At 39.0% G+C, this 25,450-nt stretch overlaps 1 protein-coding gene across 3 annotated transcripts in view; it reads right to left on the bottom strand.

Annotated features, from left to right (window-relative positions):
• AFF3 (ALF transcription elongation factor 3) overlaps positions 1-25,450 on the bottom strand; it is a 564,644-nt gene that overhangs the window by 197,985 nt on the left and 341,209 nt on the right. For all 3 annotated transcript variants that reach the window (XM_081831996.1, XM_081831995.1, XM_081831997.1), the window contains one exon: positions 4,542-4,622. In XM_081831996.1, the coding sequence (XP_081688122.1) occupies positions 4,542-4,622 (81 nt within the window). The remainder of the gene's footprint in view (positions 1-4,541; positions 4,623-25,450) is intronic.

The raw sequence follows: 25,450 nt of genomic DNA, 5'->3' as shown, positions 1-25,450 counted from the left end.
TTGAGTAAGTAAGCAGAACTACAAGTATGGAGTTTGGGGGATGGAGAAGGGGCTAGAGACACAAACTTAGAAGTCATAAGCTTGGCATAGAGAGTATTTAAAGCAACAATTAGATGAAATAATTAGATGAAATCACCGAAGAAGTAAACAGAGAGGAGACGTGGAAGGATTAAAGGTAAGTGCAGAAAAGGACTATCAGAGACTTTAGGTTAAGTATGGACTAAAAACCTGCTTGAAAATACACTCTAGCAAAAACAATATGCACATCTTAAGAAGGCTTGAGACACAAGAAACACAAGAAACAATGGCCAATTAAGAAACTAACAAATAATTGTTAAGGTGTAATGCTAAAAAATGGTTATAATAACAACAGTTTGAAATATTGTAATCTCAAACTGAGAGATGATGGTGAGGGAGATCAAAGTAAAACTAATTGTTGGGGGTAGAATACAGATATGAGTTAATTGTAGGTATTGATAAAAATAGGTTTAACTAGGCTAATGTATTAAAATTCTAAAGGCAATTACTAGAAAAACAGAGTATTATGTATATGTTTGAAAATCCTGAAGGGGGAAAAAAAGGAACAAAGAAAGATAAATTAACCCAAGAGGAGGTAGAAAATTTGAAAAAGCAAATAGGCATAGAAGAAAATGAAAATACAATTAAAGATCTACTCTTAAAAGAAAACTATGGACAGTATGTTTTATGGTTGAGTTACTCCATACCTTTAAGGAGGGGGAAATTGGCATGTAAAATGTTCCAGAATACAGAAAAAGGTAGAAAGCTAAAGAATTCATTATAGAAAGCTATTATATTCCTGGTGTCAAAACTGAATAAGTGTACACAAAAAGATACCTAGACCAAGGTGACTTATGAACATGGGAGTAAAATTCTAAAATTAAATATTGGCATATTGAATCCAAAAGTATATTAAATGAACAATACACCATACTCAGGGAAACTAATCATAGGAATATACAGGTGATTAAAAAATCAGACAATCTATTAATGTAATTTTCTACATTAGCAGATTAAAGAACAAAACTATGAACACCTCAATAAATACTGAATAAATTTCAACTAAATTCAAACTTGTTGTATTTCTGTATACTCTGGAAAACCGATCAGTAATTGCCAGGGGTTGGGTATGTGGGAGGCGTTGACTACAAAGTACCAAGGGGGAGTTCTGGGTGGTGATGGAATGCTTCTATATCTTGAGTAAGGTGGTCTCAGGAGCATATGTGTTTTTCAAAACTTGCAGGATACTGTTTTCAAATTGTACCTTAAGTTTTAAAAATGAAAAAATAAATCAATCCATGAAAATGTTCAGAAAGCTAGAAATAGAAGGAAGCTATCTGAGCTGGACACACAGTATGCAATTCTTATACCTATTGATAACAACCACACTCAATGATTAGAATCATCCTTGTTAATGTCACGAATATGGCAAAGATGTACAGCTTCCCATCAACACAATAAGAAGGGTAAAATGAAACATTTGTTATTTGCAAAACTCTTTAACAGTTTCTCAATTCACTTAGAGTAAAACCCAAGTCCTTTGAATGGTCCTACTGTCCAAACATAATATGACTGCATTTACCTCACAGTGTCACTTACTGTTCCTCGCCTGGTTCTCTCTGCCCTGACTCCACTCTTCTTGCTGTTCCTCCAGCGTCCACGCACTTTCACCTCCATCTGCCAGAAGTCTCTACCTCCACTTGTCTGCATGAGTTGCTCCTTCTCTACCTTCAGCTCAAGTGTCACCTCCCCAGGAGGGTCTTTTTTAAGCTCTCTACTTAAAATTCATCCATCCCCATTCACCATCAACATTCATTATCTTCCTCTCCTGATTTATGTTTCTTCAGTATACATCATGATCTAACATGTCATATATTTTACTGCTACACATCCTGTTTTTCCCCACTTGGAAAATATAAGTCCACCAAAAAAAAAATCTCCCGGGACAAAAGGAGTTCAGTAAATAAATATGTAACACCTGGTAGCATTCCTTTTCAGTTCTCTTGGGTACATATACCTGGAAGTGGAATTGCTGGGTCATATGATAACCTGATGTTTAACCTTTTGAGGAACTGTTAAACTGTCTTTCAAAGAGGCCGCACCATTTTGGATCCTACCAGCAACTGATAGCAGGGTTCCAATTTCTCAATATTCTTGTCAACACTGGTTATTGTTTGTCTTTGATTTTAGCCATTTAAGTAGGTGTGAAGAAGTATCTCCTTGTGGTTTTGATTTGGAACTCTAATGATTAACAATGGTGATAGGGTCTTCTCATATACGTATCAGGCATTTGTAGACCTCCTTGGGAGAAGTGTCTATTTAAATCCTTTGCCCATTCTTTTTTTTTTTTTTTAAAGATTTTATTTATTTATTTGACAGAGAGAGACACAGCGAGAGAGGGAACACAAGCAAGGGGGAGTGGGAGAGGGAGAAGCAGGCCTCCCGCGGAGCAGAGACCCTGGGACCATGACCTGAGCCGAAGGCCATTGCTCAACAACTGAGCCACCCAGGCGCCCTCCTTTGCCCATTCTTAAAATGAGTTATGTTTTTATTGTTGGGTTGTAAGAGTTCTTTATATATTGTGTCACTACCTGTTTCAGTGAATAAAATTTTATCTGAACCTAGTCACATTTATTCATTTAGGTAAATTATTTACAAACTGATCCTTTACAGAAAAAGCTTGTTGATATCTGATTTAAAAATGAGTTATTGGTCAAGAATTAGATAAATATACTGAAAAAAAGAGGCTGGACAGTCCTGAAACAAATCCATGTATTTACGAGAAATTCAATTGTTGATTTAGGTGGTATTTCAAACTAGTGGGGGGAACATGGGGTAATCAGTTGATAGTGTTAACAGTAATTTACTAACTGCTGAAAAGAATAAAGCTAGAAACCTTTGTCACACCATCTACAAAAAATTGTTTTAAGACCCCAAAATCAAACTATAAAAAATGATAATAAAATAGAGAACATTGTTAGAATGTTGGAGCAGGAAAAATCATTTTTCTCTGACATAAAAATTAAACACTTTGCTAGTATAAAAGGTACATAAATAAGGTAGCAAGAAAATAGTTGCATCATATATAACAGACAAATGAATAAGATAAGGAGTTTGTACAAATCATTTTTTTTAAAGTGGTAATGGATATGAATGTGCAATTTGTAAAGGAAAAATAGTCAATGCTCAAACTCAGAAGTAATTAGAGAAATGCAAATTAAAACAATGGGATATCAATTTTTCACCCACACTACAGACACAATGATATAAAGCCAGATAATGTTAAACATTGGCAAAGATGCATAAAGAAGTACTGCTGAAACACAGTCAAGGCTAACTATGGTTTCTCATGCCTCCAGTACCTATCCTCTTCTAGGTATCTATTCTAGAGACTTTCAATAAGAGGCATACAAAAAGGCATTTATAAATAATATTGGTTGTAATAGTGTTTGTGATAACGAACCATAACCAATCTCAGTGTCCATCAAAAGGAGCTTGACTAAATAAACTACAACAAATTCATACCACAAAATATTTTGCTGCAATTAAGAAGAATGAAGAACATCTCTATATATTTACTTGGAAAGATCTCCAAATACACTTTGTTAAGGGAAATAAAAATCAGCTTAGAATGAAATTTACCACTGTGATATTATAATGAATTGTTACTTTAATAATTCACTTTAAGAGGTTGCAGTGTTAATATTTAGCAATAATATGTATTCATGGTATCTGAAAAAAATCAACTTTTAGAAGAAATGTTTTTAGAACTATACCATCTAAGAGTTTTTAAAAACTCTTAGATGAAACATATGAATGTATATGTACATCATGCACAGGGAAGATGAGTGGAATGTTATTCACCAAACTCTTGAAAGTAAATTCTGGGTAGGGAAATAAAACTTGGATGCGGGTACTGGACACTTTCATATTTTGCTCCTTCTATCGGCATAATTTCATCCTTATGAATATGGAGTTATATATTAGTTGTATGGTTAAAAATCATAAAATAAAACCTATTAGACTCATGTATAATTTAAATATATTGTGGCTGATTTTTTGAGTGTGTGCTTGTCCTTAGAAAATGGAAATTTGTTTTTTAAAGTCCTAGAAAATATTTTAAGGTTTATAAAAGATACTGAAGAGGAATTATATACTACATGTCCTCAATTCTAAGACATTGATTTTAAGATACATCATTAATTTAATAACAGCTTTTCAGGAAAAAAAAGAAAATCACACCGAATATTTAAGATGATCGTATGATGCATTTCAACTTCACAAATTTTTTTAGGTAAAATGACAATTATAATATGCATCACATTTTGCCAAAAGTAGGGAAGGGGAAGCTTAATTTTCTCCCTTTGATGAATAAACACATGCTTGCAAATTGTTGAAAATCAGCCATATGCCTCTGGTAGGAATATTTACAGAGGGAAAAACAATCACAGGAAAACCCACTATCCACTAAAAAATCTCTGTGTGAGTAAAGCATACTGCTCCTGAGTGTTACAAGATCTCACCTTATTTGGAAATGGAAATTTGCTTGGTTCCACTTTGCCAGGTGCTGGAATAGCAGAAAGTGGTGGGAGCCAGGTCATCTCCTAAATGGTGGGAAAAAACAAACAGCATTGTAATACAGGGAGTATTTAAAGTCAGTAGCTATCTGAGCCTGCCTTAATAACACTGGGAAGTGATTGGAATGAAGAGATGAATAAAGAATGAAAGGGATTTTTTTAAAAAGGATGTGAGATCCTCTTTCATGATTTTTTCCTAATTTTACCAATTCTTGGTTCCATGGCTATCCCCATGCTCCCTTTATATTGTAAAAAGATCTGCAAGGCTGTCCTATTTTCATTTCGTTTAAGCTCCAGAGTAAAGGGAAAACCTAGTAGTAAAAGTTCTATGGAAAATGCCGAACAAAGGGGGCTGCTTCTCTTGGACTCAATCCCACAAAATTTCACAGGGTGTTTCTGTAGAAATGTACAAAGTACTTCTGACTTTAGGGTCGTTATGAGAGGAGTCTTTATTTTATTAGAAACAAGTATTAGGATGAGTTTCCAATAAGCCCCACACATCACTTTGGCCTTCATAAAAATCTCCTTCATGGAGAAGTAAAAAAAAAAATCACACGTATGAAAAAGAAAGAGAGAGGGAGGGAGGGAGGGAGGGAGGGAAATAAGTGTCTTATCATTTTTATAACACAGTATTAAGAATACAACTTTAGCTCAACACACAATCATCTGTCATATGCTTTCTGACATACACTTTCACTAAACTGTGAGAGGGGGCAGCGGTGTTTATCCACTTGCTGTTTTCTTCTTCGGTTCCATCTCCTGGAAGTTACCTGCATTCACTAAATGATTGTACAATTAAATTGAATCAATCAATTTCTGATTACCGGGAAACTTACTTGGGAGTTTACAGATAGGTTTTGAACCCTATTTTCTTTTTTTAATTTCCTTCCTCTTTCAAACCTAAGCAAGCATAGAAGCAGTAGTTGATCCACTTTAAGAAAAGTGAGAAATTCTTTTTAGGTGAAGACATTTTCTCACCTCCCTTGGGGAAAAGGGATTCTGTCAGGTTTTTAAGTCAAAGAAATTCTTGAGGGTGGTCTTGTGCCTTTTTTTTGGGTAACTCTCCTCCTTCAGCACCTCGGATAGTGCAGATCCACGCAGACAGAGAGCAGCAGAAAGAGAGGTCAAACCCACCCTGGAAGGATTTACTGACCCTATTATCATCTCTCACCCACCATGACACCTGTGCCTTGGTGGGTTAAGCTCATAGGCATTTGAGATGTCCCTTCTCCATTCTGCTGTTACGAGGTCTCGCCAATGGAAAGCAAAGGAAGATCCAGTGACCTTCTTCTATATCCCTCTCTCCTCTTACCTCTGCTCCCCAAGTATCTGCGCATTCTATCCTGTATCTATCCCTGTTGTCTCTTTTGAGGAGGTTGTTAAGCACGACTGCCGAGTTTGTGTCCAGGAACAGAGTAGGTGCTCAGTATATTTTTGAATAAATGCCAAATAGAACAGTATTTCTGCAATGTCTCTACCATCCTAATCACACCTTCATTACTTTTAACCTAAATTACTTTAATAGCTTCCTGATTGGTTCTCTTTCTTTTGTTATTATTAATCCATCCACTACACTCCTGCCAACTCAATTTTCCTAGACTGCAGATGCAGATAAAAAGCTTCATGGCTCCAAAATCTTCACATACCATTATATACATAATACGATGATGACCATGACCATGCTGTCTCCTGTTGTGCTTTACAGTTTTCAGAGTACTTTCATACAAGTTTTTAAATTTACACTCAACCTTTAATACTACTACACCCATACTGCGGGTGAGGGAGTCAAAGCTCAAAGAGATGAACTGATTTGCCCAAATTCACTCAACTCATAAATGTCACCACTGAAATTTGCATAACTATCTCATACTTCCAGCCCAGTATTTGTCTTTCACTCCACTGCATCTGCTCTCAAAGATCTCAGCACAGTATTCAAGACCTTCTACAAGGTCTCGGTTTTCAGTCTTGTGCCCTTTCGTTAGTCTACACCCACGCTAAGTATAAGGAAAACTACAGTCTCTGTTTTCACTTACACTATGCCCTTTGTGTGTGAATGCCCTATTCTCATATGCTTTTTGGATTTCTATCCATTCATGAAGGCTCATCTCAAATATCATCTATGTCTTGAGGCCTTTGCTGATTCCCCTTCTATTCCATATGATATGACAATTTCCTTCTCATGCTCCTCCAATGCACTTATTTTTCTCTCTCATAGTAACTGTTAGATTCTTTTTTGTGTTAAGTTTTATGAGTATATACCTCAATCTGCACTCAACCATTTCTCCCTCTTCCAATACCCTTCTCCCAAAATAGAATAGAAATCACACTTAGGAATCTCAACGATCTCTTTCAATAACATTCAGATCTATTAAATATAATCCTGTAAAGAAGGACTGAAAATTTCTTCAGAGAGGGATACTGCCTACTTATCTTTGTGTAGACTGAAGCACATTACACACTAAGCACTCAAAATTAACTCACTGAATTGAACTGAATGCCCATATTTCAATGCAAAATTGCTCAGTAACTTGATTTTAATTCTAGCTAAGTATTTCCATGTAACTTTTCCACCTAGTGAATTCTGCTAAATATATGAAGGAATGGTAAAGACAAGAGGGTTGCTTAAAACATTTAAATCCTTAGAATTTCCAAAAACATAAGAATTCTTTACACAAACTATTTAAATGTATACTTTAAAAATCAATGTGCAATGGTTTTTTTAAGATTGATTATCCATTATATAAAAATTCTTCATTAGGGTTAGATGGGAAAATTATGAGCAAATAGTTTGTTTCTACTTCCTCTTCTGTCACTTACTAGCTCAGTGAGCTTAGGTAAATCCCATCTTCAGTAAACTGTAGTGATTTCAAACCACAGACTTAGGAACCAATCAAATCTCAGCTTGTGGTATTTTAGAACCAGAGGCAATAGAGAAGTTAACATTCTCAAAGTTTAATCATGAAGATTAAATGAGATAATACATATAAAGAGCATAGCATGATTCCCTTATGTTTAATCATTCAATAAAAGACAGTACTGATTAATAACAAATTGAGTTTCAGAATTCTTATCTCTAAAATGAGAAATAGAATTTCTCTCTGAGCTTTAGATATTAGGAAACTGAGATGAGAGGATATATGGGAAAGTGTTTTTTTTTTTTTAAAGATTTTATTTATTTATTTTTGAGAGAGAGAGAACACGAGCAGGGGGGCGGGGAGGGACAGAGGGAGAAGCAGACTCCCCTCCAAGCTGGGAGTCCAATGCAGAACTTGATCCCAGGACCCTGGGATCATGACCTAAGCCAAAGGCAGATGCTTAACTGACTGAGCCACCCAGGTGCCCGGGGAAAGTGTTTTTATAAAAAAATGAAGCATTATGCAAGTTTAACCTGTAATTAAGCTAGTAATTATTAATACAAACTATATATATAGTATTAAAACATAAAGTTATTTAAAATGATTATTAGGATCCCTAAGTATGATTTGTACTTTACACTGGAGAAAATGTCCCTAAGCTTTCTCATGGGAACAGAGCCTTGACATAATAATAGTGAGATAAGATTTGGTTAAAAAAAAGTGCTTAATTTGTACCTTATTTCTAGTAGTTGAAAATGTAAAAAAAGGTAAAATTTTTCATAACTGCTAAAATTTCACTTAGTTTATCTCACAACATTCTCTTCACAGGAAAAGATTCCTGCCCATTGCCAGGTGTGTCCACTGCTCCCCACCCCCACTCATGCTCCTGACCTCCCTTGCCTCAACTAGCCCTTCATCACTGCGTTGCTCCTCTTTCCCCCACTTGGCTGTCCGGTAGCCACTTCCCAGATTAGAGATAAGACAGGATGAAAATATAATATAAAGCCAATTACTCCAGAGTTTAGGGAGCTACCTTCTGATCTTCTAAAGTCCCTTGCCACTTCTTTGATCTGCCTGCCTTTGTTCCTTTTTGATTTCTTATTCCTTAGGAATGAGGTCACACCCTATTCCTCAACACTAAGAGGGCCCCAGTTTTGAGCTTGGGTTCCTTAGCCAACTGGTAGGATTCAGAATCAGACGTATCTATCTTAACACAGCCTCATCAGTCCCATCTCTCTAAGCAGATGTCTAGTTACCCAAGGGACATATTTCAGGGTGTCTTCTTATTTCTTAGATAAGCTTAAAATGCCAAGTCTCTTTATAGTAAATACACTCACTTTTCTGCTAAATGAAGGAACAGATGGTTGAATGATAACAGTACAGAATACTGCATTTCATTAACTGTCCAACTTTTCTCTATCCTCCATATACTGGTTCTCAGAAGGCCATGGGACACATGGGCCAGTGTCCATTTTCATGTCTATTGCCGAGCAAGACTGACCCTGAGTCCCAGGAATCCAGAGCTTCAAGGTGAGCAGACTTTCATGTACTCATTTTGCACAAACCTCTCCCCTCCATGTAGCTACCCACTTACTCTGGCATCAACTGCATCAGCCTGTCCTAGGACAAATGGTTAGAGGTTTGGGTATCCATTCATTACACAGTGTGCCTCTTTGTTATTCAAGGTGAGAAGAAACACAAATTGAATTTTAGCCTGAAATCTTAAGAGTTCAAAATGTTTATATTGTAGTATAAAGATCTGCAAAGTATATTTAGTTTGAAAATAGAGTAAATTAGAAGAATTCTGAACATTTAAATTTTCCTATTAAAATCAGCAAATAGAGAAATACTTTCCCTGGTCTCTCTTCCTATCTACTGTCTCCCCACTACAATCTATTTTGATCGCTGTCAACGAAGTGTTTTATTTAAAATAGTTACTATGCCGCACTTGCTCAAAAGCTTCCAGGGACTCTGGTCCAAGCATTCAAGATGCTCTGTCATATGGTGCCATCAAGAAACACTGCAGTGTTACTGCTTGTTACTTTTCTATACGGTCCTCCCCTCCTCCCTTCCAGATGGGCTTACTTCTTGTCCTGCCCTATGTTTTCCTGTCCCGACATTTTCTGCTTTTCCTTTCATGTTATTCCAACTTCACTTACCTCTTCCTTTTTTTTTTTTTTTTTTAAAGATTTATTTATTTGAGACAGAGAGCAGGGGGAAGAGGGGCAAAGGGAGAGGGAGAGAGAGAATCTCAAGCAGACTCCCTGCTGAGCAGGGAGCCCAACACGGGGCTCTATTTCAGGACCCTGAGATCAGGACCTGAGCTGAAATCAAGAGTTGGATCCTTAATGAATCAGCCACCCAGGCGCCCCTTACCTTTACCTTCTTTCTCATCCCTCATCTCCTAATGAAGGTCACTGACCAGTGTGATCCTTAGCAAGCACCACACTCTCCACTCTTTATTACACATGATCTGTGTCCCTTATTTCACATTTCCACGTTACCTGGGGCTGTGAGTTTACCTTTCATGTGTTACCACTATCAGACTATACATTTTTTAACTCCTATTAGATTAGAACCTCTTTTAGGGAAGGGATTGTGCCTTTGAAACTCTCTTGTAACTCTCTGGAGGCCTAGCACAATGGATAAAATAATAGGAATTCATTTAACGTCTCTGGGATTCACTTTTCTCTCCTTTTCAAATGATGGCACAAATAAGCTATACTTGTCCTACCAAATACTATGATGGTTGCCAGAATCAGGAGGACTGAATTTCTTCTCTCTCTTTCAGCAATGTTTCAACATCTGCTGCCAACTCCGAGGTCTGCTAAAAGGGGGTGTCTATCCCCACAGGCCTGGCAAATGACCACAGCTAACTCCAGAATTCTTTGTGCTCTGAAACTCACTCTTTTCAAAATAAAACATTGGATTAATTCTGTAACTTGGGAATAAAAATATAAAATGCCAAAGTCGATTTTTATATGTGGCAGTGGCTGTGGCAAATCAGAGCATTATTTTGTTTTCAGTTTCCATATCAGAATAATCCCTCAGCTTTTCAGTTCTTTCACACATATTATTCATGTTATGACACTCTTATCAGATGAGTGCTGCCAACAACAGAACCGTGTAACTTTTATTACACTGCATATCCTTTAAATGCGGGTAGCTAACAAGAGCACTGTGTCTGGTGAAGGAAACAGGCCCATACCTGGGAGTCAGAGCACCAGCCCTCGAGTAAGAAAAACCGGGAGAAGCACACTCATTCTTCCCTGATGGGGCTAGGGAGTGCATTCTAATTGTCAGTCCATCCCCGGGCTTTAAACAGACTCCAGGGTCAGACTTGAAGGCTGGGCAGATTTGGGCTCTGAACAAGCAGGTCTAAGTTGCCCCCTAAATCAACAAAAACTCAAGAACATCCTCATTTTGTTACTATAGTAGAAGGACCTAGAGTTTGCAAAATAATAGTAAATATAGTGTATTCATGTCCATTAAGAATAACAACAATCATTATTTTGATGGAAACACTATTCATGGAAAGCTTTTAGAAAAACAGTGGCTGCTGAAAAAGTACCTTCTGTTTTTTTATAGTACAGCTTAGGCTGCTAAAATTACAAGTAAGCAAATAACCAATAAAAATGTCTAATTGCAGCACTACCAAAAATCATAGTGAAAACTTGTTTCTTTATATTAAAAATCCAGGAATATGTCCAATTTGAACTAAAATTGGCCTGAGAAGGAGATTCCCAGGAGCCATATATGTATTTTCTGGTCTCATACATGTCCCCTGGGTGGCAGAATCTCAGATTGGAACACTAACTAATCTCAGCCAGTGCTTTTTAACTTAAGGCTATCGCCCGGCTCTCAATGAGGTTAATCATCAATGGATAAAATGGAGGGTGCTCCACATAGGTAAAGATTAATGGAATCAATTCGAGAAACAGTTTTCAATTTAGCTGTATTAGATTAACAATATGACCCCATGGGCTTATGGTGGGAAGAAGGCAAGCACTGGGGACGGAAAAGCACAAAAGTAAGCCTTCAAACTGGAAATTCCAAGAGGGCACGAGGCCTGTGCATCACCCTTTCTTCTTGGGCCATCAGATTTTCAGTTCTCTGAGGCCACATAGTGTCTGGCCTTTCCTTATTTCCTTCACATGTAAAAAGTGATTGCTCATAAGGAAATCCATCCTGTGCACTACAGACCCATTTCATCTCCCTGACTTCAGCATCCCTGCAAACTCTGGACTCTCCAATGAAAGGATAAGAGCTCAGACTGAAGCCAAGATACAACTGCAAGTCCAAAAAATTATTGCATGCTAGATCCCTTCATTTTAGACTTTTCTGAAGATTTCTTGTTCTAGATGCAGCTTTGCTGTTTTCCAGTTTTCTTTTGGGGCAGGAAGATGGATGTGAACTGTCTTATTCTCTTGTCCCTCTGTGTTAAGTGCATTCTGTTTTATCTATATACTTGGGGCCTTCTGGAACAGTAAGAACCATACATTTTTATAATTCATTTTTAGATTCACATGCTACATTAAATATTGTGTATATACATATAAAATATATAAGTATTATATATATATATATATATATAGTACTCACCAATAAGCTTAGAATCTAGTGTGGGAAATTTATAAGCAAATAGGCAATTACGACAACAGAATAACTAACATGTACTCATTCATTCATTCATTCATTCACTCTTCACCTGGCTTTCAATATTCATTTTTCCCCCTAGGCTTAAAAACATCATAATTCCTATTCTTTAATTGTGGATTGTTTCTAGAACTGAACATTGTGTTAAATGCTAAAAGCAGTAAAATCTGGGGTGCCTGCGTGGCTCAGGCGGTTAAGCATCTGCCTTCGGTTCAGGTCATGATCTCGGGATCCTGGGACAGAGCCCCGCATCGGGCTCCCTTCTCAACGCAGAGTCTGCTTCTTCCTTTCCCTCTGCTCCCCCCAACCTCCACTCATGTGCGCTCTCTCTCTTTCTTTCTCAGATAAATAAAATACCTTTTTTAAAAAGAGTAGTAAAATCTACTTCGGGTCCTCAGAATTTAAAGAAGAGGTTTTTGATGTCGAGTGTACAGCTGCAGGAACTTAATGACTCTTGTTAAACCCAGGTGACAACTTCACCCCCGAGTTCCTGATGCAACACACAGACACCTGCCAGTTTCCTGCGCTCTTAAGAACCTTGTGCTCCTGTTGAGAAGCACTGATTAGTCTAATTTTAAAAGATGCTTTATAAAAAATAAAGCATTTGGGGGCAGTAAGAGGATTTCCCAAATTCTGAATGTGGGGCTGGTATTTTCCTGTGTCGTTTCTAAGTCATACTAAGTCTAGGTTTATAAGAACTGAGCCAAATTCCTGACCAGCTCATGAGAAAGGTCATGTTATTTATGATACCACTGTCGCCTTACTTTTGATCTACATAACACCTTTTCGTGATAGCACAAACACTAGAAATAAGCCCTCCTAATAGACGTATAGATTGTAATTAATCTCAGAACCAGCTGTGGTTTGCAACAATCAAACGGCTCTTTCATATGTATCTAAGGGTAGAGAAGGTATTATTTGGGACAGAGAGGAAGACTATGGAAGCCAGAAGGGAAAGAGGGTGAATTACATTCTTGGCCATGTTTTCCTCTTACCATGTTCCCGAACCCCCTTCCACAGACAGCTAACCAGACATGTGCATTAGACAAAACCCATCTCTCGATTACAGAGAAGCAGAATGGTGGAACAGAACAGGTTTGGAGTCAGCATTTGAGAAACCACATGTCATCTTGGCCCTGCTGTGAACCGGCAGAATGACCCTGGGCCAGTTTGCTTTTCTGATTATTGATGTCCTCATCTGTAAATTGGTGTTTAATCACCCTATCTTGCAGGATTACTAAAAAAAAGCGTTGGCGACAAAGTACCTAGCACAGCGGCCGTTACAAAGTAGGTACTCCACAGAAGGTGATTACGGCCGTTATCACTACCTTTATAGTTAGCGTTGGCAGCTTTTGGCTTGGACTTTGGGAAGAGATGGGGATGACTACAGGAGAAGACATTTATGAGTTTGTTTTTTAATCTATTTCACTCCGTTAATTATTTAATATTTAACTGGTTAATTATTCATAGTCAAATAGAAGGCATAATGAAAGTGTGCTTATTAAACAATAATTTGCTTCCCTCACTCCCTTTGCCACTAGGGTACCATGTGCACGGGGCGGGGGGGGGTGCTGTCGCATCGTCTGGTATTTTTCTTAAATGGGACAATTACTAGTAAGCAGAATGCATTCTCTTTCCAAAAGCTGGTCTGGGGTTCTAAAGAGTTTAGAAGCTTTGTCTTTATGCCTACAGACTACCCCTGAGGCAACAGTTGGGGCAGTTAAGCTGGTACACTGGCCTGAGAGCTCTTCTAAGATGACCTGAAGGAGCCAATGGGGAAAGGTGAATATAGGGGTGGAAAGCGACTGGGTCACGGGGGCAGGAGCCAGCCTGGAGGCAGGGCACAGAGCAAGGCAGGCAGCCTGGACAAGAAGAAACCCTGAGAGCCACTGGGGCTGAGATTAAAAAGTCCCTGGTACAGAAGGATGTCTGGTTCCCCAGAGGGAAGGCAGGTCTCAGCAGCTGCACTGCCCTTAGCGCAACCTTGCTGATGGGGCACGTCTTTCTCCCTTTCAAGCCCTTTCCCAGCTAAGTTCCCTTCCACCACGCAGGTTTCTATGAACTTCACTCAAGTATTTCCTCTCAGTTTGAGAGGTGATTTATAAATCACTGAGTGGCACTGCCCTAGTCTAGCAGGGATGTCTCCTCGTCTTAGGGATGAATGTAAAAGGCAGGATGCCTTTACAGAAGACAGGAAATGTCTACTGAAGTTTTCCAGATACAGACTGCCAAATCCAGAGGAGGAAAGAAAGCTGGTGAGCCTGGGAGAAACCATCTTTTTTGTTTTCTTTTTAAACCATGAGGTTAAAATATCCTTAAAATGGAGAAGCAAAAGATCAAAATATTTCCCCTCAGAAGTTCATAGGTCTGCGAGAAAAGAGAAGTTAGGGCCAAAATGAAAACGGGATGATAACTACTTTTATTAGAAGAAAAGCAACAAAAAGACTGGGTTAGTAGAGCCTGGTAAAGCGCTTACCTCTCAGGAAAAGATATTCCTTGAGAGCACAGAAATGGAGATAAAAGAGGAAGGCACCAAATTAATGATGTCTAAGGAAGATAAGACCCTGAACTCAGATGCTGTGTCTTTAAATGGGGAAAGAAAGAACTTAAGGAAATGAGGAAGCAAAGATGATCTTGCAGACATCTCCATGGGGAGAAAGTGAGAAGGAAGGTTCCAACTAGGCAAAAGCAAATGGACAATCTACAAATTTGAGACAGATGTTTCTATTCCTTGATCCTTGCTGACAACACCAGACATAGTTTCCTGTCTTAAGAAGGGGTCTGCAATCATGCTGAATAGTTTATGCCTTAGTTCGACCAATCAATTCAGTTTCTACTAGTGCATCCAGATGTCCATTGAACTGAACTCATTTTTGAGCATCCACTATGTGGTGCAACACTATGTCCTGGGGATACAACACAGAATACAACAGACATGGAACTGTGAGTACCCGTGGGACAGACAAGCAATACACGGTGAACAATGTAAATACAACACATCCATATTCCTTGTGGTTGCCATGTTTTTGTTTCTGGTTTTATTTCTCATGGAGCCACCCCAGCCATCAACGCCCATCCTGGCCTTAACGGATGCTGGTTGAGTAATCGTATTCCTCATAGTTGCTCCATTGGACTCATGTGTCTAAGCAGTTTGGCAAAAGAGAAGCCTAAGTTGCTGTGTCAGACATCCAAGGGCCTACCTTGTGGAAAAAACATTACAGGTGGCTTATGGAGACAAGCAGCCACGATTAGAGTCCACTGGTTAAAGCTGCCAGGAAGAGTTTGGTTTTTATAAACTTTCTAACAATTTCTGACAGTATTCCATAGGTGCTTTGTGCTAAGCACTGTTTTAGGTGGTGGAAACACAGCTGCAAATATGGTCCCTGTCCTCATGGATGCTACATTCTGGTAAAAGTGAGATAAACAGTAAACATGTATACAACTTTATGCAGCATTATATAACATAACAATGCAGTTTAAGTTAGCATGATATAATATGATATAACATAAGAACCATTAAAACTGTAGTGGTAAGTTGGTCATTTCTTAAAATGGTGAGCTGCTTATCGTGGAAGCATCTGAGATCGTAACAGCGAAAGGTCTCTAGGAATCCAAAGTCTGGAGTACCCACTTCCTTCTAACTTTGGTGGGTCAACATGGGCGGGAACTGAGGCAACCCCTGCCCTCCCTGTTTGTCTCTATTTGTGATTCAGTGAAGTTCTTAACTGCACATGTATTCTCTGTTAGGCTAAGGACACACGATTTCACTTTAATTTTTAATTTAATTGAAAAATTATCTTCACTGCATCTTTCTGCTTACATAAATAATATATGCTTCTTGTTAAAAAGTTAAACATTGCAAAAATACAAAATGCAGGAAAGTGAAAGCCACCCAGGATCCTGGTACTTATCCAGGCGCCAGGTACTTATCCAATTTTTATATATATATACTAACATGGGGATTATACATGTATTTTTCATGAGGTCATACTGTTTAGTGACTTGATCTTTTTCATTTTTCATTTCTTCTTTCCCAACACAACATATAAATGTATCTTCTTTCGAGAGGCTACACAGACAATCCACTGCCTGGAAGTATCATAGTTTATTTATTCTGCCTGGAAGTATTATAGCTTATTTAATCAAGTGACAGAGAGTTGATTTGTTGCCTTTTTTTTTTTCATGACTATAAACCACGCTTTGGCAAAAATCCTTGTACATTGATCTTTTCATGGTTGTGTATTTCTTCCAGAGTATAAATTCCTTGTACAGAATTTCTAGGTCAAATGGCATAAATAGTTTAAATGCTAATATATTGTCAAATTGTTCTCCAAAAATAGTCTATTAATTTACATATCCTATAACGGCATATGAAAGTCCCTGTTTCTAAACACCTTTATTAATACTCTTTTTAAAAGTCATATTTGCAGTGGCTTCTAGACCAAGATGGCAACATAGGAGGCTATTGAATCTCCCTCCTTTCATGGACACACTGAATATACAACTACACATGGAGCAATCTCCTCTGAGAGAAAACCAGGAACTAGATGAGCGAATCCTACATATCAGGTGACAGACAAAATATACACATTGAAACAGGTAGAAAAGGCTGAGTGAGACTCATGCTATAAATCCCATCCCTAGCACAGCATATAATTGGGAGGGAACCCCCAAGTCCCAGCTTCTCTCTGAGGAGGAGAGGGTCTGGATCACAAGTCTAGCACCCCAAATTTGAAGGCTGCCACCCGAGGAATGGGCCCCCAAATCCCCTAGCTCCGATAGCCCACAGGGCTTGCATTCATGAGTCCCACAGGATTATAGGAAACAAAGAAGCAGTCATTAAAGGATGCAGGAGCATTTGTGTCTATACACCTGGGCACGGTGCAGAGGTGGCAGGCAAAAATGCCCATCTCCCAGTTTCTCCCTGGAAGGAGTAAGAGTATATACTCTTTCCCTGTGAGAGGGACAGGCTTCTGATCAACATGCATCTAAATGCTAACTATAATCCTCCCTTTTGGGACACTGAGAAGTCTTGGCACACTCTCAACTACTGGGAGCCACTAATAGCAAAAATGGCAGCTTGGACAATCACAAATGTTTGAGAAGTAACCAGGAGCTTGAGCTGGGCTGATTGACGGGATTCATCTCTTATACAAGACCAGTCTGTCAAGCCAGGCAGAGGTGGCTATTTTAACTAATGTGCAGAAAAAAAAACACAGAACATCTCAGAAATGAAGAAACAGGGAAATACGTTCCAAACAAAAGAACAAGATAAATCTCCAGAAACCAATCTTAATGAAATGGAGAGAAGTGATTTACCCAATAGAATGTTCGGAGTAATGTTCATAACGATGCTCACTGAGGTCAGGAAATCAATTTATGAACAAAGAATCTCAACAAAGAGACAGAAAATATTAAATATATGAAAAAATCAGAGCGCTAAAGAATGTAATAACTGAATTGGAAAAAAAATCTAATAGAGGGATTCAACAGCAGACTAAATCAAGAGGGAAAAAAATCAGTGAACTAGACGACAGGGCAGTGGAATTCATCTACTAAAAGGTGCAAAAAGAAATAAAAAAGAGTAAGGGACTTCTTGGACACTATTACATGTACCAATATACATTATGGGGGTCCCAGAGGAGAAAAAGAGAGAAATGGGCAGAAAACTTACTCAAATAAGTACTGTAAACCTCCCTAAACTGAAAAAGGAAACAGACACCCAGATCCAGGAATGCCAGAAAGTACCAAAGAAGATGAAGCCAAGGAAAGTCATGCTGATGCACATTATAATTATATTGTCAAAACGTAAAGACAAAGATAGAACCTTAAAAGCAGCAAGAAAACTTGTTACATACAAGGGAAATACCATAATATTTCAACAGTTGTTTTTTTTTTTTTCAGCAGAAACCTTGCGGGTCAGAGGGGAGTCAGATGACATATTCAAAGTGCTGCCAGAGAAAAACAACCTGCCACCTGAGAATACTCTACCTGACAAAGTCCTTCTATCATCATTAGACCAGCCTTTCAAGAAATGTTAAAGGAAGTTCTTCAAGCTTAAGGGATGCTAATTAGTAACATAAAAATAAATGAAAGTATAAAACTCACTGGTTAAGGTAAATATGTAGTTAAATTCAGAAAACTCTAATATTATAGCGGTGGTACATAAATTACTTATAACTCTAGTATAAAGGTTAAAAGACAAAAGTATTAAAAACCACTACAACAATTTGTTAACAAATGCACAATATAAAAAGATGTAAACTGGAAAAGAGAATGTAAGACCTGATACTATAAAACTCCTAGAAGAAAACACAGGGTTTAGGCTCCTTGACATTAGTCTTTGCAGTGATCTCTCATTTTTGACACAAAAAGCAAAGGCAGTAAAAGCAAAAATAAACAAGTGAGACTCCATCAAACTGAAAGCTTCTACACAGCAAAGGAAACATCAACAAAATGAAAAGACAACTTCTGGCATAGGAGACCTGCAAACCACATATCTGGTTAATATCCAAAATATACAAGGAACTCATCAACCCAAAAGCAAAAACCAAATAATCCAAAGATCTGAATAGACATTTCTCAAAAAAGACATAAAGATGGACAACTGGTACCTGAAAAGAAGTGCAGCATTATTAATCATCAGAGAAACAAGAGTCAAACCACAATCAACTATCACCTCACATATGTGAGGATATCTATTGTAAAAAAGACAAGAGATGACAAACACTGGCAAGGATGTAGAGAAGAGGGAACCCTTGTGCACTGTTGGTGAGAATGTAAACTGGTACGGCTACTAAGGAAAACAGTATGGAGGTTCCTCAAGAAATTAAATTGTAACTACTACATGATCTAATAATCCCACATCTGGGTATATATCTAAAGGAGACAAAATCATTATCTTAAATAAATATTTGTATTCTCATGTTCACTGCAGCATTATTCATAATAGCCAAAGAATGGAAACAACCTAAGTGTCCATTGATGGATGAATGGAAAAAGAAATTGTGGTTTGTATATACAATGGAATATTATTCAGCCTTAAAAAGAGAAAAATCTTGCCTTTTGTGACAACATAGATGGACCTTGAGGAAATTATGCTAAATAAAATATGCCAAACAGAGAAAGACAAATACTATATGGCATTACTATAGGTGGAATCTAAAACAAAACAAAACAAAAGCTGAATTCATAGAAACAGAGAGTAGAATGGTGGTTGTCTGGGGCTGGGGTAGGGGAAAACAAGTAGAGGTTGGTAAAAGGGTACCAACTTTCACTATTTATAAGATAAATGAAGTCTGAGATCCAAATGTATAGTTGCTAACAATGTACTGTAAATACTGTATCATATAACTGAAATTTGCTGAGAACAGAACTTTAAAAAAGGTAAATATGTGAGTTGATGGAAGTGTTAATTAACTTCATGGTGGAATCTTTTCATAATGTATATGTATATCTCATCATCATGCTGGACTCTTCAAATATATTACAATTTTGTCAATTATACCTCAATAAACAATCATTTTTTACCTCACTTCCAATTTTATAGGAAAAAAATGCTTGAACTGTTGCTTTAATTGCATCTCTAATTATTAGTGTAGCATATTTATTAGGTGTTTTCTTTTCCTAGTCCTGAAATACCTCTTTATATCCTTGCCCATTTTGACATCAGAGTATATATTTTTCATACTGTTGCTTAAAAATCCCTTTGGGTATTTTGGAAATTAGTTCTGTCTCATCTGTCAGGTTGTCACATAAATACATTTTCCAATCACATATCTATGGAAAGAATTCCTGAAGTAAAAATGCATGAGAAAACTTGGAAGGAAAAACAACTCTTGAGAACAAAAGGTGAACAATACAAATTTTATCTTCGAAAAGTATTCAATATAATCATCAAAGTATGTGGCAATTTTATTGTATAGCAGCAAACTTGTCTAAATATTGAAACCTGATTGCAAAAAAATATTTGTTGTAATAAAAGCCTAAAAAGAACAGGATAGTAATATTCCAGTTGAACCAATGGATATCTGAGTGAGTATGTGTGTGTGCAGGGGTGTGTGTCAGCGGGTGGGTGTGTGTTTAAGTTTGTGTGTGATTGTTGGCTATACGATGGGTATGAGGGATCTCACCAGGGTGATGAAATCTAAAACTATATAATGGTGATGGTTGCACAATTCTAAATTTACCATGATTCACTGAATTGCACACTAGAAATGGGTTCGTTTTGGGCGCCTGGGTGGCTGTCGTTAAGCGTCTGCCTTCGGCTCAGGTCATGATCCCAGGGTCCTGGGATCGAGTCCCACATCGGGCTCCCTCCTCGAGGGGAAGCCTGCTTCTCCCTCTCCCACTCCCGCTGCTTGTGTTCCTGCTCTCGCTATCTCTGTCTCTGTCAAATAAATAAATAAAATCTTAAAAAAAAAAAAAAAAAAGAAATGGGTTCGTTTTTTGACATGTGAACTATGTCTCAATAAAGTCATAAAAGAGAGAGTTAGAGAGTGCAGATTAGAGAAGAATAGCAGTAGTGAGAAGATAAGGACTCTTTTGACTTAGGGAAGGAGCCACAGACAAGTAGCAGGTTTCTGATGGAGGGTCGGAACCCACGTAAACGTGGCCCTGATGGTCCTGGGAGTGAGGAACCTGGCTTGAAGAAGGCAGCATGGAGGGTGGTGCTGAGTGGTAGTAAGTGCTCTGGCACAGAGAGAGACGAATCTGGAATAGGTAACAAGCACCCAGATCATGGAAGCCTATAACGGAGCAATTCAGCCGGTGAACAGATCTAAGCCCGGGTGTCATGACAGGAGTGGTTCTGACAAGAAAGAAGGTTGGCGCTAGTGGGATGCATCCAGAAATTGTTAGAGACGCAAAATCCCAACTAAACATTTTAAAATGTTACTTGTTTAAAGCGTATTTATCTTTTAAAACTTTATGCTTCAGAGCCCACAGAGGCAAAGAGAACAACACTGTATAAAGAGGTAGAGAAAAAGCCCTGGACTCAGAATGAGGAGACACTGAGGCCAGTCCCAGAGCCATAGGGAACCATGGAACTAGGGGAGAGCACTTGGCCCAGAGAAGTTATCTGCTCAAGGCCACCAAGTCATTCTGTGGTGACTTAGAATGAGAAACTAGGGCTTCTGCATCCTTCAATATCCCTTCAGTTTGTAAAGTAATGATAAGATCATTTAACTGGGGTTTGGTGAGAAGAAATAAGATAGTGTATTTGATATTATTTCGTAAATACGCTACTTGATGTAGAACAAGTAGCATCCACAGTATTTTTTTTTTAATTTTATTTATTTATTTGAGAGAGTGTGAGCGAGGGAGAGAGGGCACAAGCAGGGGCGGGGAGGGGCACAGGGAGAGGGAGAAGCAGACTCCCCACTGAGGAGGGAGCCCAAAGCTGAGCTCGATCCCAGGACCCTGAGATCATGACCTGAGCCAAACGCAGATGCTCAACCGACCAATCCACCCAGGCGCCCCATCATTAGCAGTATTTCTTAAGTGTAAATGTAATCTATACACTATTCTAGCATTATCGATTCTCTTAATGTTTCTTACTCGACCCTGGTCCCCTCTTTCCTACCTCTGCTGCACCAAAAATAAACCAGAAGTGGGACAAGAGAGAAAAAAGGGAAGGGGAAGGAGATAGCAGAGACCAGAACTATGTGAAGTGGGCAGGTGAAGGCAAGTATACTAGGAATCAGGACACCTTGCTCTATCCTTGACCAGGATGTATGCTTGACTTTGCTGCACCTTTCATTTCTCATCTGTGAATACTGTTAAGAAGAAATGAAATAATCAAAGAGTTTTCGAAAGGAAGGAGTTAGATGGAGCCTACCCCTAAAGAGCAACTGTGTACACACATAGCAAGATTCTTGCTGGAAGTTTACACAGAAATTGCCCAGCTACATTCAGCTCTTCTGAATGATAGAAATGGAAAGTATTTACTCTGGAAACCTGTTTTCAATACACAGCCAAGGTCTTAATGTTCTCAGATTCTCTGGCATTTGCCTCTTCCCTCTTCTTGTTATTTCTTTTGTATCTCTTCAGGACGATGTGGTGACAATTTTTTAAAAACAATTTATTTTGATCAGCGTCAAGGCATGTGCTTAAGCCAAGCATCATTTTTACTTCAGAGTTAAACAATCATGCTCTAATTCTCAAATTGCTTCCCCACCCTGGGGAACTTCATATCCAAGTCTCTGACATGTAATTCTAGAACCATCTATCATGAAATGTAGTTGAGCACAAGGAAGTTAGGGCAACTGCAGCTAGGGGAAAGGTCATTAATCCTGATGCCACATTAATCTTTCCTAAACACCTTTTCTATCATGCCACCTGCGTCCCTAAGAGTCTGCTCAATTGAGAGGGTCCCTGACTCCCCATTAGAGCAGTTCCAACTTCTCAGTCTTGTCTTAGGCCCTGACTGCCTATGACATGTCCAGCACGTCCCTCCTAGGAGTGTTCATTTAAGCAAGCCAGGTTACCCTGGCCACTCAGAGTAAGGAGGCTCTGTGCATCTCAACTGCGGGTCTTTGCTAGTGTTCGCCCATCTGCCTTCACTTCCCTGTCCACATCCCTACCCTTCCATTCCATATCAGTTCATGACTAACTAAGGAGAGCTGTTTTGAATCAAAACCCAAGTAAGGATGCTGGTTCCTCCCGGTTCATCAAGAAGGAAGTAGTTCTAGGAATGCCTGAGAGATGACAACATTATAATGAGTACTTAACTTCCCAAAATGACTTTTTAAAGGACAGTGAGTGATACCTTTGAATGCATTAAAAATACCCCACATATGAATATTTCTTTTAAAGATGAACCTAGCAACTAAGCACGTAGTAGGAACTAAATCAACACTCACTAACCTAATCTTATTAACGGTTATAGTTTGGTGCAAATATGACTTTAAAATAAATTTGGTGCTTTAAAAATACCAAGTTTCTATAGTAGAACAATAAAACAACACAACAGTATCAAACACACGAAAAGCCATGGCTACCTCTTGGGAGGAAGGAAAGTGTGGGGAACTTTTAAATTACAATTCTCAAAGGGGTTTCATATTACACGGAGAAAAAAAGGAATGTACTAGATGTTTCTGGAGTTCTTTATAATTGTATCTTTTTGGCTCCAAACAAAGAACCAGCAGCAGAGTCAGGATTATTTTGGACAAATTTCAAGAAATTAAAGGTTAAAAAAAAAGAAGAACAGAGGTCAGTCTGTTTACCTAGTACAGACAGATGGTTGTATTTATGCAGTTAGACTAGTAATGCAGAAAGACTTCCAAAGTTCCATGAAGCACATTTGCCAAGAGAATGCTTCAGGTTGGCAGAAGGTAGAAACCCTGTATTGGGTAAATATTTAGCAACATTGGTGAATTTTAACACTAATATCTCATTTGCAGTGGAATATGCTTTATGGTCTGAAATCTCTTTCCCCATTCTGTTTTATAAGTGATGATAAAAATCAAAACATAATCACCTGTCGAGGATGAATCCTGCACCTGTGAAACTATATTTCAAACAAGCCAGCTTCCTAATTACAATGGAGAGGGAACTGGCACAAGGAAGCACACTTTTTCCACCATTCCTGCAGTGGGCTGCAGGCTCTCAGACGAAGGGCTGTTGGTACAACTGCTAAAATCATCTTTCCTTACTCCTGTCTGCACGACAAATAGCTTTGTCTGGGGCTCAGTGGTAGACTCCAGCCAAAATGAGAGGGCTCAGCTTTGAGGCATCTAACAGCAGCCCTACCTAAGGTAGAAACCAGAGCACCAGGAGTGTCTTGATCATGGTCTACAGAAGTCAAGGGAGAGCCGGCTGGTGCAGGGCACTGAGATGAGCATGGCAAGGGGCATGGTAAGTGGGAACCACAGGCTCCGCTGTAAGGGAGCTTACAGTATGATGGGAAGGCGGGAATCTACAAACACATGTATACAGAAGCAATACAGTCCCTGGGCATATGTGGCAAGCTCCAAATGTAGGATGGGCAGTGATGCTTGGAACTGAGCAAGGGAGCAGTGCTCTCTGTGAGCTGGCGTGTTCAGCGCTCCATGAAGGAGGTGAGCAGTGAGCAAGCCAGTAACAGAAGGTGAGACCTGGCTAATCCCAGGAATAGGCTGATGGGGAACTTGAGCAGCGGTGAAGGGATGTGTGGAAGTCAGCGGGGCTCAAGAGGACAGCAGAGGAGAATAATGAGCACGGTCTCCATAGGGCCTTGAATGCCTGATTGTGCCATGGAGGGTGGGTGGGTGATGGTAGGTTATGAAGGTTTGAACATGGAGGGTCAGACATACCAGGTGCTGTTTTGGGCAGAGCAACTTGGCAATCCTGTGCCAGACAGTTTGGATGGGGGACAGTGGGAGAGAGAGAAGGAAGCCTTCTAGAAGAAAAAGCTTTTTAAAACAGTTGAGAAATAGAATTACAATACGCTAGGAATGAGGAGGTGATGGGCTCAGGAAAAATCAGATGTTTTAGCATCAGAGTTCAAAACTGCTTGCTTTTAGAGGACACAAAGTCTGCAGGGCCAACTTCTGACCTTAGAGCAGGTTTCTTCAAAGGCAGTTTTTTTTTTTAATTAATTTTTAAAATTTTATTATGTTATGTTAATCACCATACATTACATCATTAGTTTCTGATGTAGTGTTCCATGATTCATTGTTTGCGTATAACACCCAGTGCTCCATGCAGAATGTGCCCTCAACCCATCACAGACAGACCTGTACCTCAAAGGCAGTTTTAAGAGCAAACAAAGCCCAGGCTCAGATGGGTCCTGGCCCCAGCTCCGAGGTCCCCGCCCAGCCCCACCCAGCCCCTAGGTCCCAGCCCTGCCCCAACCTGCCCCGGACAGGGCGAGCTCCCCTGTGCTCTCCTGAGTTCTCCAGTTACCACTGCAGATAGGAGTGGACCTGGTCAGTCTGTACTTGAGTTCAACAAACAAGAATGATATCAACCTGCCTGATTTATCCAACTGCATTTAGAAGCGTAATATGGTCTTTCCTGGCTTCTGGCCATACAGAAGGCATGTAAACCGCAGTCCTTCCCCTAAGAAGACTCGCATTGAAATCTGGAGGCCCCGTGAACACACATCAGTTACTGAGCATCACAAAATGGCATGCAATTTATATACCACATCTTCTTTATCCATTCATCTGTCGATGGACATCTATGCAGCTATCAAAAGGAATGAGATCTTGCCATTTGCAACAACGTGGATGGAACTGGAGGGTATTATGCTGAGCGAAATAAGTCAAACAGAGAAAGACATGTATCATATGATCTCACTGATATGAGGAATTCTTAATCTCAGGAAACAAACTGAGGGTTGCTGGAGTGGGGGGTGGGGTG

The sequence above is a fragment of the Leptonychotes weddellii genome, chromosome 10 (genome assembly GCF_054177405.1).
Source record: "Leptonychotes weddellii isolate Sample4059 chromosome 10, ASM5417740v2, whole genome shotgun sequence".
Classification (NCBI taxonomy): Eukaryota; Metazoa; Chordata; class Mammalia; order Carnivora; family Phocidae; genus Leptonychotes; species Leptonychotes weddellii.
This window is presented reverse-complemented; position numbering and strand designations above follow the sequence as displayed.